The sequence below is a fragment of the Platalea leucorodia genome (genome assembly GCF_965183815.1).
Source record: "Platalea leucorodia genome assembly, chromosome: 10".
NCBI classification, from domain to species: Eukaryota; Metazoa; Chordata; class Aves; order Pelecaniformes; family Threskiornithidae; genus Platalea; species Platalea leucorodia.
The window spans coordinates 16,902,404-16,917,376 of NC_138832.1; the positions used below are offsets into that span (position 1 = coordinate 16,902,404).

The window sequence follows — 14,973 nt, forward strand, 5'->3', positions numbered from 1 at the left end:
CTCCCTGAGGCCTTACACTTGATAGCACTCTGCTTCCTAAGTTGTATCTTTTGCTGCTGACCAAAAACACAAACAAAAACCTTCCAGGAGTGGAAGCCTCACTGCCTCCTCCACTGCAGGTTGCTGGTGCTGGGAACTTCTCAGAGTTACCATCTTTTCCTGCCTCCATGCAAGATTCACTCCTGGTCCTGACACAATCTGTCATTCAGTACAAATGGAGCGAGTCCGACTTTCCCATTTCCCAGGAACTTCGCTGTAGTGTGCTGTCCTGTTGGATCCTTCCCTTAGCACTCTCTTTCCAGCATAATTGACCTTCCTAAGATTTTCAAGAATAATGATTTATTGATTGTATAACATACAAAAAAATCAGCACATACATGGTTGTCTAAACTCCACCTCTACTTTGAGCTCTTTCTAAAAAAAAATTATGCACATCATGCACTAACTATAGGTTGCAAACTTGGCACTTTTGCTTTATCCTGTCTTCCTTTCATCCCTCTCAACAGTCCCCAACGTATTTCACTACCAAAAATGCTTCTGCCAGCACTGGTCTATTTGCGAGCACAGGCACGGCGAGATTTTGCCAAGCACTCACAGAAAGATGGTTGGCAATGCCCATCCAGTTCCAGCTGCGTAAGGAACCGCCTACCCTAAGGCACCAGTGTGAAAGCAGAACGGGGCGTGCAATCATATTTAACTCTACTGGAAGGCCTCAAAACTGTGTGAATTGCACTGGTATGAGACTTTTTTTTTTTCCTTTTCTTCCAATCACTCATTGCACCACAGCAAGAGAAGCTGTAGTATTAAAAGGTTTTACCTTTGGGACTGAATATAGATTTAACTAACACTACTATTCTTTTTACCTGGTTTTATAACAGAGTAGGAAGCAATACATTTCTGATGCTTTACCTGTACTAGAAAGGAAAAATGAATTAAAAGTCATTAGCCAGCATGTGGTTACTAACACAGATAAAACATTAATGAGACAGGGCAAACAACTCCTAGATATACTAGCACATTGCTCTTCATGAGGCAGTTTCTTGAATCCCCACACTCGAAGTGACTGAGAGTAACAGACTAACGTTAGTGAGTTCCTGGAGATTTACCAGCTGAACTGATAGCATGATTCCTGCATGGATGCTGCTTTTCTAAGAGCATTCCCAGAGAGAGTGTTTACCATTTAATTTTCCCCAATTAGCCAAGCCCTTGGATAGGAAATACCTATTAAGGATCCAACACAGGGCATTCAATTCCAATGCTAATTGTAAGGAGAGATGCCCTTGGCATTTCCGACCCAGAGCTTGGCTTTTGGTGTCTCACACATGTTGAACATGTTTGGACATACATTGCTTTCTCATGTAAGAGTCAAACTTTATTAATTGGATAAAAATTTAACAGTAAAATGCTACTGCTTGGAAAATGTGTGTTTTGTTTTCCTCTCCCTTGGTTCAAGGTCTCAAATGTCTGTTTTCCAATTCCCTCAGGCACTGGATTCTTAACCAAATACTGTTAAGAGTGCTCCTCTGTCAGCTTGGAGGAATTTATTTATAGGCATTTAAATTCTTTCTTAATCAGCACACAATCATCCTACAGTCTAATCAATGCATTCTACAGCAACAGAGATCCGTTTAGGGCTGCAGAATTTTTCTGTCGCTGTATTAAAGACCTCCTAGAAATGGTAAATTCATTCCCTCAAGTAACCATAGCCAAGATTATATAAATAGATAAATAGCTATATAAATAAATTTTGGCTTCACTCTGTATAACCAACAGTTGAACAACCAGTGCAGAGAATTACATAGTTGTTAATTCACAGCGGGTGAACATTGCAATTTGGTTTCAAGCTTCCCTTAGAGCCAAAATTAAACTGCCAAAGCCAGTAGATTTTCTTTCATCCATTCCAAAATGCCAGCCATTATACCCCTGCGGGAGTGGAACTCTGCTCAAATCGGCACAGGAGAAACATCAGTCTAAACCTGGGTGAAAAGGCAGGGCTACATGCTGAGCTGGCATATGTTAAACACGGAATGGAATTACATTAAATCACACGGCCAAGGCAGATGTGTATATATATATTCTGTCCAACTGTTAGGTCATTTGACAAGTGCAGATCTTTCCATCTAAAGACTGAGATGGACTAAGTCTCTCCATTTTATGGGAAGAGTCCAACTGACCTTTTGACTCAAACTGCTTTTATATGTTTGCAGCCCCTCATCACAAGTCCTGCTTTTCCCTTAGGCAAAAATCTCAGCTATAACTACATTTCTATAGGGACACCTGAAAATTTTCCTCGATATGAGAAAATTGCATTATTTTGGTTTGGGATTTAAAATAAAATCCCCCTGCTGTAAAGCCCGGTTTACAAGAAAGCACAGTAATCCAGCACCAGGGGACAAGGCTTTCTCTCCTGCAGGGATAAAAAAAAATCTTTCCCAGTCCCCCTTTGAGAGCACGCAAGCGTTTGAGTGAAGTGTCTAGATCAGAGCTTTCCTAGGGGAGAGATAAATGACAGCAGTGAGTAAACACTTGGAGACGATGCTAGAACCTGTTCTGCTTTCTCTTTGGGGGCAGAATAATTGACATGTCTGTGTGACTCAATGGGAATATTAACAGCATCAAGAGGCACACATTTTAGCAACCGTTACCACTCGTAGGCACATCATTTCCAGCATCTTACATGCAAACGTTAGTGTATATATAGCAAAACCCCAAACCATTGCGCAATAACAGCAAGCTTGCATTGCATTTCAGGAGAAACCCTATCCCCAGGCACATTCCTGTTTGCCTCTTGCTTAGAGGAAAGAGTCCATCGTGCTATCATAGTGCACGCATACACGTATAGATAACACAGAGCCATTCAAGCCTGTAGCATCGCCAAAAAAAAAAATTTAAAAAAAATCTGCTGCCCAGTGCTCTAAGCAAGGTCAGCTAAAGACAGCTGCTATCCATGGCACGTTGAAAATACAAAGTGAGAGTGGAGCTTTGAAATTTCTTTAAAGCAGGTAGAACTGTGGCAATGTTCTCAAAGGGGAAACCCCTCTGCAGGGTTCAGTGAAATAAGAAAATGTTTTTTTCAGTGTCGGACAGCAACAGACCCAAGTTCAGTATCATAGACTGCATGCATGAAATTTGCACACTTTCATTTTTAAACAACCCTTGCGCATAGCTAATATTTACAAATAAATCTGCGCACACAAGAACACAGCAGACTCACAGGTTAAGCTGCAAAACCAGAGAAGCATTAAATTCTTCTGCCTAGCAGTAGCTCAAATACTGTTCAGGTACAAATCCTACATTTTTTCCTTTAGCAGTACTTCACATTTGATACAAGAATCTTAAAAATCTTCCTGAAAATTAGTAAAGTGCCTTGAGCTCCAAAGCAAGTCCACATCTTGACAGAAATCTGATCCTACCGTAGGAGTTCATTGCCATGAACTGCTGCATCCCCCAGTACTCCACTAGTGCATTCCTTGAGAAAATGCTGTGCATCCACCTAACCCTTAGAAATATCAGTACTGGAAAAAAGGCAGGTTTATTGCACTTAAAAAAAAGGCTTGAATCTTATAAAGAAATGTATAGATTGGAACAAAAAAAAAAAAAAAGCCAAAGTACCTTTCAATGTATTGAATTGATCTGATTTCCCTCCTTCTTTTTGAAGGTCAAGTCTTCTTCCTGTTAAACACAGGAGACTGGCAGATGCTTCCATGAAAGTGTTCAGGGGTTGTACATTTACATGCTTGGCTGCTCCTTTCTCTGCTCTCAATAGAAAGGTGATCACAGCAAAACACAGCTTCAGAGTGAAGTCTGATTATACTCAGCTTTGCAATTTGAGCCCATTACCAACCACTGCTTCCTCGACTAGACTTGGAACTGAGCTAAAAAGAAGCACAAGACTAACTACTACCAAAGTGGCCGGGGAGTGACAAGTTTTTACTACATCTAATAGTATAGTACAGAACAAAGGCCATTTAATTATTTTTAAAGTGCTTTGTCTTACAAAGCAAGTATCAACTTTTGAGTAAGGGAGGGATGCTGAGTAACCTGACAGAGGAAAGCGAGATGCAACCTGTCTGATCTGAAGAGTTCACGTAAGAGTGCCTTGTGCCAAACACGCCTAGAAGAACAGTTCAGAGTTATATCAAGCAGCTCACTGAACACACCGTAAGGTGCTTGGTTTTTCCTTTATATAGGGTACAGCTCCTATGCTTAAGACTCTCAACACAATTTCAATTCGTGCAACAGTAGCACCCTGCACATAATTAGCACTCCTTATTCCAATTAGTTTGAGGAAGCACGGCTGCTTTTTGGCCTCCCAAAAACTGAATGAGTTTTTGGGGTTGTGGGACAGGGCAAATTCAGCATCTCTTTCCAGCTAAGAGCTGGTAATCAATATTTAATGTCAGCCAGGGTCATCAAAATATAGTTTTATTTACATTTTCATATTCAAATTCAATACAAATCATGAAATATTTACAACATTTTTAATTATATTACAGATAAGAAAATGCATTGCTTTTCCCCTCCAGATTCAATAGTACTTTATTGCGGGCTTTAAGACAAAGTTCTGCTAACATTAGAAACAAGCCATAGATACAGAGATTAAAAAAAAAAAAAATAAAGTGCATCTGTAAGATGTCCTTAGTTACCTTCACTGGGCAAGGCCCTGCACTTATTATTGAGGCACCCAGTGTTCCTCCTCGACCCCAGTTCAACTCCCCACAGACGGCAGACAACTTCTCCAGTCATCTCAGCTCTCCCTGCAGCTTTAGCACACAGGCAAGACAGTGCACAGCAACAGTCCAGCATTTTTCAGAGGCTGGATCCCTTTCCGAACAAAACACAGGAGATCCTTTGGGAAGAACCTGTCTTTTCATCTTTAGTTCAGTCTTCCTGAAGTCATCCCAGACTCTCACGAAGCCAGGACTCTGGCGTATTGCTGGTGCTAGAGATGGTTACAACTCCAAAAATCATGGAGGATCCTTCAGACTGTCTAATATTAACAGGTTTGAAGAGTTCCTGCAATTGTTCCCTTTACAGTATTGTGCAAGTCAGATATGGCCTGTCATCCTGAAGCTCTCTTTTTTTTTTTCCCTTTAGGAATGCATGGTTGGCGGCTTGGAGTTGAGAGGTAGAGAATCAATCGGTTTACTAGAGAACCAAAGACACTGTGGGCAAAATCCAGTTTGACAGGCTTAGTTTGTACTTTCTCCTATCAAATACAGTGGTGCTTTAACTAAACAGTGCCTGGTAAAGAAATATTAGACCAGATCAAAATCAATTTGTTTACAATGAAAATCCACTTGAATTAAAACAACAAACAACAAAAAACAAGTCAAAACAATTCCCAGTAGACACAGCTACAACAAAGAATCTTCTCCATATTTAAATGACTCAAATGCTGAAGAGAAGCTTTGCTGGAGATGGAACTTTTGTTTTAGTGTTAAAATCTGATGTTTTTCTTTGTATTTAAGACAGCTTTATTTGAAGAGTACTAAAACTAAATTCCTCATGGGAGATGCAGTTTTAAGAATGGCAAACCATACAGTTATGATTTGAACACGTCTATTTGATCTCAGCATTGCCAAGGCAATATTTTTCTGCTACAGTCTTGCAACGTTTGGTATACACATGATGGCAGTAGGCAGCTCCTTGCAGAAGGCTTACACCATGTTGCTGGGCATGTTCTTAGGACTTGACTTCACAAACTTGTGTTTCGTCTGCCTCAAAACTTGGGTTGTCAATGTGTGGAAGGCCATTCACAGCTGAGGGCTGGGATTCATTGTTTACAAGATGCATGTTGTCATCTGTCCAGAACAAAACCAAGAAAAGACAAGTTAAGAAGTGTCATAGGCAAGCTTTACTACCTTAAAACAACCACGCTTGCTTTATTTCCAGAAGCCCACTGCAGTGGTCTTTTCCCAGCACTTTTCCTGCAGAGGAGGAAACCCAAGGCCATGCTCCAACTACCACTTTTCTGCTGCCCCCCATTACTTTGTGAGCTCATTCTTGACACCACCTGTCTTTTCTAGAGGTACCTGCTTGGCTCTGGAGTTCACTTCTCACGAGTGCTGAGCAAGCCTAGGCTGTGTGCTCAAGTGGCAGAAGGCCGTGTGAGGCTACGAAATCCCACTGTAAGGAGACTGGCAATTCTCATCTAACTTTAGGGCTGCTGAGGGCAGGCATCAGGAGCAACTTTAGAGACTAGGCTCAGGATAAACTGTGGGACACAGGCTGATTCAGAGAGGAAGGCCTTCTCCTTACAGACTAACCTTGCCAGGCTGATGTTAGTGTGTCCTTGCCACTCAAAGCAAGAATACATGAGGGCCTGAGCCATATCATTAATCCAGCATCACTTCAGTTGCTTATAGGGATGCAATTTCAACTTCTGATGTTTAGCTTATAGGAAGTGCCCTCTGCTCTGCTGGGGTGCCTAAACGGGGCACTGCCGTACACGTCACTTGCTGGAGCAACATATCCCACAGGTGGCAGGCAGCAAATCCCACACTTTCCTATCAGCTTCCCACAGGAAATCTAAGTGGACACAGCCAGAGCATCGCTGTTGCCTCTGTACGCTTCCCCATTACTCCTCTTCTTAAGGCCATTCCACAATCCACAGGATAGTTACTTCCATTTGTTTACCTGAAACCTTTCAATTTTTAAAATTAACAGGAACACTGAGCATGTATTGGTAAAGTTGAGCACTAAAAAGACATTTTCAATTAGTTTGCTCTTGTTCAAAAACATAAGGTATTTGAAAAAGCTGATAGTCTCTTCCAATTAAAATTCTCTGAAAGTGTTCAGGGATGACTCAGCCTTGGCAAAATCTGAAATTCAGCTGAAGTATTTGTCATCTCTATTTTGCATCATCTAAGCTAGGGCAGGACTGACTCCGCAGAAGTTTTCTGGAAGTAATTAACTACTTAAAGCAGACAGATCTGGTGGCAAAGCAACACTCACTCATCCAAATGAAATCTCCAAAGAGACAACAAGATGAGGGACACCTTCAGAAAAATCTCTTTTGCCTTTAAGTAGTGAGTCTCTGATTTTCAACTGCTCTTTTCATAGACTTCAGCTTTTAATTCACATTTAGGTTGTGTTTCATTTGAAAACAAAGACCAAGTGTCAGAGCCAAGTACTAAAACAAAGGGGAAGACTAAGATTACCCTGAAAAACAAGGTATTCAAGCACTGGGAGATGTTATTAAGGCAACCTCCCCCCTAATTCACAGCATAAGCAACAAAGTGCAATGCAATCTAGCAAGACAGATGAAACAACAGACGCACTTTCTGATGGTGCATGTTCCTCCAAAACAGATTCATCTGCTCCTTGTACAGAAGCGTATCCAGATGATGCTGTTTCACTATGATTATCCTCATCATTAACTGTAGAGACATTTGATGTCCCACTGGATACTGTGGCTTGCACAGACTCGGCCCCTTCTTCTACGTCCACCTTCGTGAAAAAAGAGAAAACGGTTAAGTTACAACTTTGCAGGAGGCTGCATCTTTCCAGGAGACTAATGCCTGCAAGGACTGGAGTCTAGTGACATTTTACCCAGAAAAAAAGATTTAAAATTGAAAAAAAAAGATCTGCTGTTAAGCTCCAGCATCATAGGCGAAAACCAGTTACTGCCTAATTGAGCAGGAAGTTTAGATGCAGCTTCTGCATTCTTCAGCCAGCCCTTCCCTTTTACTGCCCAGCACCAGGAAAACAGATTCTTCCTTCCACTCGGTGCAGATCTCCCTCCCCCAGGCAAACTCTGGCACACATTCTAGCTGGTCCAGGCAGCGTCAGGCATCGGCAACAGCATCTTCCCCTGGCACCTGCCACAAGGAGCAGTTGCAGAACACATCAGAAATTCCTTATGTATCCTAGGGAGTCACGTGGCTCCAGGAAAGCCATACATGCTAACAATTCACTTTTCAAGGACTCACAGTACTTCGTAACTGAATAGAAGCTGGTTTCAGGGACAGCATGAGTTGTCAAAGTCTGCCTAAAGCTTTGAGAAACACCCTTAGCTGCAAGTGCAAGAGCTAAGAGCAATTCTTCATTCATGCATTACAATCAATTTTGGTTGACATTCTGCCCAAGGCTTTAGCTGACACCAACTCAGACCAGGTCAGCTGCCGGCTTCGCTAAAGGGGACAAAGCAATTAGTCCTGTAGTATCTCACCACTAACATGACAACGCCTGTGCTTATCACCTGCGCTCTGGAGGCAGCATGAAATAGCTCAATACGTGGTTACCACACTAGCGTAATACTGATAATGGTATCTGCCACCAAGACAGAGTACTGGCTTACCTCAATACCCAAAACTTTGAGTATGTCACATTTGCACATCGGGCATGTCCTGTGTTCCAGAAGCCAGGGGTCAATACAGTTCTTGTGGAAGAGATGGCTGGTGGAAGAAAGTAACCAACAAGTTAGGTTTCACACCAGGAAAGCTGTTTATGTGGCAGCTATGAAGGCCCATTAAGAAACACAGAGAATTTATTCATTCTAGATAAGGTCATTTTAACTTGTGGTGCCTTATTTTGCCACAAGTTTCAGTTGAAAGTTATGGATAGTTCATCTCTCAACCTGTAGCTGGTTTATGCTTTCTAGGATGTAGCATTATCATCTTTGCTACATCAGTCTTAAGCTTTTTTTTTTTTTTTTTAAATCTGTGTATAATACATTCCCAGCTGATAATTTAGCTAATTCAAATATTGACATCTCAGCCTCAGCTTTAAGGTTAGCTTCTGTCATGCAGATGCGGATGACTAAATAGCACTTGCTTCTGTTAAAACTACATAGAAAAATAATCTCACAGAGTTATGCCCTCAAGATAAACTATACTCCCACACATTTACTTTGCCTATGCAGTCACTGTGTATTCCAACGGGATATTTGGCAGGCTGTGTACTCAAGAAAGTAACTGTAGTTCAACCATTACAGATGCAAATGTGTGCTTCTATGAAGACACTCAATTCCACAATGGGTCTGAATTAGGCCACAGATTTAGGAGGATGACTTGAACTCCTGTAATCTGCCTGTTCCCTCAGCCTGAATAGAAATAGCAAGGCAGACAGGCACTGCTCAATATTAATCGGAACTCTATTATGAGACAAGTGCAGAGATCACCACATCCAGTGCTCAGTATCCTATGCCCCAGTATGATACCAAGATTCTCCAGTTCAGCCCACATAACCAGCACCTCCTTCCAGCTGCACCGACGTAACGTCTAGAGTTCAACCTGAAACTTCCTTGACGCGTGACTATTTTAAGTACTTGACTTAATACTGCTCTTGTGTACCTCTGATACTATAAATACCTTCAGTTTGACTAGCTGGACAACAATGCCTTCTGCAAACACACAGGGCCCAGATGTTTAGATACCACTGATGTGACTCACAGGAGCATTCAGTTGCTTGTTTCTTTTATGGATATAGCTAAATGCTTTCTACAAGTAAAGTCTCGGTGTTGAGGTCAACCACCAACATGAAGTACATTCTTGCAGTAAATATCAGTTTATAACTCATGTGAGAGAGAATTTAATGTGGTTGATACTGGCAGAGATCACCACTGGCAAAGATTATCAAGTAAATGCAGTCGTCTTAAGCTAGTGCCTCTCAGAGCTACATTTGGGCCAAAGAGGAATGAAACATCACAAACTATGTAAAAGCAGTCTCAGAGCAAAGCATAATGCCGCAAATTAGTGTATAAAGAATACACTCAAAAGTAGTTACTCCCCTCTGAACCCATTAAGTTATGGTTTGTTTGTAAGTTCATATCAAGATTAGCAGGGTTAGTAGGGAAATAATGAGAAGTCAGGTCTCCTATCAGCCAAAAGTATCTAGAGCCCATCTAAATGCTTCTGTATTCACGGGACTTACTTCATTGCTAAACAGGACTACCCACGAGCACAAACCTGACAAGACAACTGAATAATCACGAACACATGTGCCTGAAAGCTTATTCAGTTTTGGTTTTTTCTAAACTGTTAAGCATTAGATCGAGGAATTTTGTTGATAACACCTTAACAGGCTGACTTGTTGATATCAAAACAGCTTAGAAGTCCTACTGCTTGGGAGCAGAGAAAGCTTTTGCAAAACTGTAACCCGGTGCAAAGGTAACCCCAGCTCAGATTTGATAGTGTTTGACAAATAACACTGCTCAGCACACAACAGCAGTTACAGGTTTTTCCATTCTTCAAAACTTGATTTTTCCCACATGAAAGTTTTTCCAAGTGCTTTTTTGTAACCCTCCTCAAAGGTTACAAAACCTCTTCCCATACAAAATCTGTGCAGTTCACAGTGCAGCCCTCTGATTTGAGAAGCGTTGCCAGAGCAGGCCCATTCAGCAGGCACAGGGTGAAATCCCAGAGAACAAGTTTCCTTAAGCCCTGAAAAGGCTTCATTGCTCATCTTAGGAGCAATCAAATTAAAGTCGTAGTGCTACAACACCAGGCCTCCACGGAAGCACAGCAATGACATACAACAGTAGAGAATTCTAGAAACGTAAACTGCTATAGCTCTATTTTGATCTCTGTTTCAGATGATGCACACAAGAATAGAAATGCTTTCTTCTAAACTATAGAAGTTAGCAAGGTTTAACAAGTTTAGCAGGAGCATGACCCTCTTAGTAACCAGTAAACTAAGTGACAAGAAACAGGCATAGTTTTGCCAGTTATCTGCAATTTAGAGGTAACATTCTTATACACCAGCAAAGGAAGAAATCTTAAAAAAGCCCTGGCATCCCCTGGAGAGGCACTGTGCTCTGCCAAGTTATACTTGTCAATCCACTCACAGGGGAAGTTATGAACACGGGCCATCGGGGCACACTACAAGTGTGTATTTACACAGTTCCTGTTGTTCAAAACACTGCTTGACAGAGATTCAAGAATTCTTGCTGTGCAACAACTTGATTAAAGTTTGATCAGCTTTGTTAACATAGCAGAAGGAACAACCAGTAAGAGGCATGCTTCCAGAGTTTGGATTAAAGAGCAGTTTGGAAGACAACTTACTTGCAAGTCAGAATACGCACTACTTCGTTCGGCTTGTACAGCTCAATGCACACAACACAGGCATCTCCATCAGGACCAGTTTCCTAAAGTGGTGAAATGAATTTACAGCATTAACAGACTTTGAAAGCTTCCTTTGAACTACAGTCAGATTTACTGCAGACAAAGGGGTCTAGCTAAAGTAATCTAAGACAGCTCCTGTACATAATCTTATATAAACACATGGTGTGGATTACTCAGTCAAGATGACACTTTGACAGAAACACTGGAAGTTTAATCCCATGGTTCAGAAGTCCAGCTGCAAACCATCATTGGATTATTTGAGGCACTACTGTAGAGGTTTAGAAACTGCTACCTCCAGTTTTAGTTACAAAAAGAATAGCCAGGGAAGCTGATTAGATATACTAGTTTACCTTTAAGCATCCACACCGGCAAATTAGGACCTCTCACCTCATCAAGGCTACAAGCAAGCAGCTAAAAAAATCTGATTTATAGGAATGCATGAATTAGTCTTGCATCCCAGAAAAGGACTTGGTCTGAAAGAGGAACTGTCTCTGCAACAGCCAGTTAGGGGCTGAGAGACTTCTGCCTCCTGCTCCAGTACTAGGGACCACTCTCTGGGTGCTGGGCAAAGGGTGTGCCATAACGCTCGGGAAATTATAGGATCAGTCATACCTTGTCCCCTTGCTTCAGGGTACGCAGCTGTAACTGTTCAATGGCCTTCTTGGCCCTGGCCTTTAGTTGTCGCTGTAACAGAAAGCAGCCCTGGTTAAACACAGTCATTTTTCTCATAAGTGGTGGTTACTAATACTCACCAAGGTCCCTACTGCAAGCAGGCACCAGTTTTATAACCTAGATCTTATCAAAACAAGCCAAGTAAGCATGACCATGCTATTTAGAGACAATATGAAACAGAGTTTCAGGACATACTGATGTGGCTATTGACTCTGGATGACACACCAACAAGGCATTTGCATATGCTTCGGTTTTACCTAATGTTTTCACAAAGCACAGGATTTTCAAGGGTTTCTTCTTTGAGAAGATGTAAGATAATACCTTGATCAGATTACACCCAGCCAAAACAAACAGAAGCCTTCAAATGGACTTGGTACAGGAGACTGAACATTGAGTCCGATGATCAATAATTTTAACTACTCACTTTACGACACCTTCCTGCCACAAACTCACACCCTGATGAAAGGTGAGATTCTTTACCAATCACCTCAGCTACCACCAACGCACCCTGAACAAGTCCTCTGCCACGACTGCTTTATGGAGCACGCAAACAGCTCAGGAGCCTCCTAGCACCCAGCGCTCCTCTCAAGTGGAAGAATGCAGCTTTATCTCAATATTGATTCAAAGTAACAGGCACAAAGGGGAAAATAAACGAAAAAAAAAAAAAAGCGCTCAGAGCTGTTTCTCCCCCTCCCTGTGACACAAGGTGCAAAACAAATCAAATGACCAGCCCAGGTGGATTACATAGCAGCTTTAATGAAAGCAGAGGAGGAAGCATTCGGTTTCATGCAATAATTTGCTTGCTGCTGTCAGGACAGCAGGGCAGAGAGGAGCTGACAGCAGAAGCCCAGCTTGCCTGGCAACTGTTGCTGTCCAGCTGTCACTGCAAAGCATTTAATTAGCAGAGGAGCCAACATCTCTGTTTAAAGGTCACAGGTTGGTGCTGTTCCACCAACATGAAGGATAAGACTGTCCTCTCCCTCCCCGGTGCACTTACCGCCTCAGGATACGGAGGCGTATCAGGCAGCTCTGGCAGTGCCGTCCCAACACGGCACTTACCTTGGGGGCAGACCAGACTCAAGTTCTGCAGCTGACAAAAATCCTCTTCCCAACTCAGCTGCTCAGTGCAGGAACCCCGCACTGTTAGCCTTCCAGCATTACTTCCCCTTACGCATTTTAGTCCAGTTATAAGGATCTTTCCTGGGATGAAGGTGAGGTGCTGGTGGCACAAGTACAGAAGGAACAAGTGGGTGGAGGGCTGCTAACACCTAACAAACTCAGCAAGAATTGGTAATTCAAGTCTGCGTAAGATTCCCTGTGCTGAAGCAGTTAATGCAAACAAGTTGACTTATATGGTCCGCTGGCACCCTGTCAAACAGTTTTGGTGCAAAATGACCTATTTGTGTATCGGCGTTGTTTTGGGGTCCTAAGATATAGCATCAATGTGCATGCTTTTAAGAGTTTGATAGTTGATAGCTATTAACAACTATCAACAAAGAGATACATACAATCCAAAGGTGAAGGATGCAAACAAGTTTTCAGGTGTATTTTTTACGAACAAGACCTAGTCCAGTTTTCTTTGAAGCTTGTAAAGTTCTTCTACTGAAGACATCAATATACATTTCCATATGTCACTTAAGGTTAACTTTAGAATGATGCTCCTCTTGTCAATGTTTCAGACTGAAGCCACAGAGAAGCAGCCACATACTCATCTCAGTAAACACTGAGGCCCCCAAAAGTTTCAGCAACAAACATGGTAACATCAACAGAGCAGGAATGCAGCAATATTAGTGTTTCTTATAGGCAGCCAGAACTATCTGTCACTGCTACTTGTTCTTAATTGAAAACTAAACTTTCTAGGAATGTACTCCCTCATACAGTATCTAATCTACACATCTAACATCAGGCCAAGCATATTAGACAGGACCCAACTGGCTGTATCGTTAATAAGTTACTGAAACAATATTTTAAGTTTTGCCTGGGCACAAGTTTAATTGCTCTTCATTAAACGCACCGATGGCAAAGTCACCTTTAACATTGATTTTGGTAAGTACAGCAGAACACCCCTCCGGGCAGATGGAGAAAGGTTGCAAGAGGAAGCTTTTTATTGAATAGCCTACCAGGAGATCCAGGATACTCAAGCTTGGAATGTCACAGCATTTTGTGAAGCCAAGTTTTTCAAGCAAACATTGAATGTTAATGACATTAAAAGTCCAAAAGCCCCAACCCAGCAAGTCTAGAAAATATAGCTGACTAAGTTGAGGCAGGGGAGGGGGAAAAAAAAAAAAAAAAAAGAAAAAAAAAAAGAATCAAGATATTACAAAACAGGTCAGGTCCCAACTCCTCTCCAGGCTCTGGCACGTTGAAGTAGAGAGGTACCTAACTAGGAAAATTAGGTTTGCTGTTGTTTAGTCCTCAGTCTCTGTTGGTCCAATGCCGCCAATTTTATCTCCATCCCTTTCTGTGTGCCCTCCTGGCACCCTGCAAGCACAGTCATGGCAATGCAGACCGGCAAGCTCTATGGAGGTCAGGAACTCCTGCTCTGCTCCTGTAAGCTAAGGAAGTTCTTCCCCACAGGAACTGCCAGGAAAACAGTTTTGAATTGTGGAAAGTTGAGCAACTCACCTCCTCCAAAGCCACTAATTAGGTCATTTCTCAGCTGCAATATCTAATCTTTATGAAATCAATGGAAGTGAAGACTTGAGCTTAAATTAGAAACCAGGCCACAGATAACATCACTGGCCATTTTGCCTGATTAAGAAAGGTTAATATATTGAAGAACTAAATTTGCCAGTACTCCATGGACTAGAAAGGTAGCAAACCAACTACCACATTTGCCTTGTTTTCCACCTTCTTGCTCACAGACCTCATGATGCAGTAAGAGATTGCAGAGGTGGGGACTTGAATTTCAAGCCCAGAAGAAAATATGCATTCAGGTAAGAACTAGCAGGTTGTAAACAGTTTAGCTAGCTGGCTCATGAGGAAAAAGCTACTCTTAATTCACAGTTAGGACAGATGTGCTACTAAACTAAAACATAAGTTTTTTCACGTGGACTGCAAGATAACACGACTGGCTCTTCTCAGTAGTCACTCAACTTTACAAAGGAACCCTTTGCACAGTTTTACATTACTGACTTGTACGCAATTCCTGCTCAAGCTGAGCAAGAGACAGCTGCTGCCTTCAAGAAAGGTCTGCAGAGGAGAACATGCTTAAAACCTGGGTTATATGTGATCA

General features: G+C 41.9%; 1 protein-coding gene across 2 annotated transcripts in view; it reads right to left on the reverse strand.

Moving 5' to 3' along the window:
* Positions 1 to 4,523: 4,523 nt before the first annotated feature.
* The window catches only part of RNF128 (ring finger protein 128), a gene marked incomplete at its 5' end in the record, with an annotated part of 39,702 nt that continues 29,252 nt past the window's right edge, over positions 4,524 to 14,973 (reverse strand). For both annotated transcript variants that reach the window (XM_082323503.1, XM_082323502.1), the window contains 5 exons: positions 4,524 to 5,804; positions 7,284 to 7,452; positions 8,303 to 8,399; positions 11,007 to 11,089; positions 11,679 to 11,750. In XM_082323503.1, the coding sequence (XP_082179629.1) occupies positions 5,686 to 5,804; positions 7,284 to 7,452; positions 8,303 to 8,399; positions 11,007 to 11,089; positions 11,679 to 11,750 (540 nt within the window). In that variant the 3' untranslated portion in view covers positions 4,524 to 5,685. The remainder of the gene's footprint in view (positions 5,805 to 7,283; positions 7,453 to 8,302; positions 8,400 to 11,006; positions 11,090 to 11,678; positions 11,751 to 14,973) is intronic.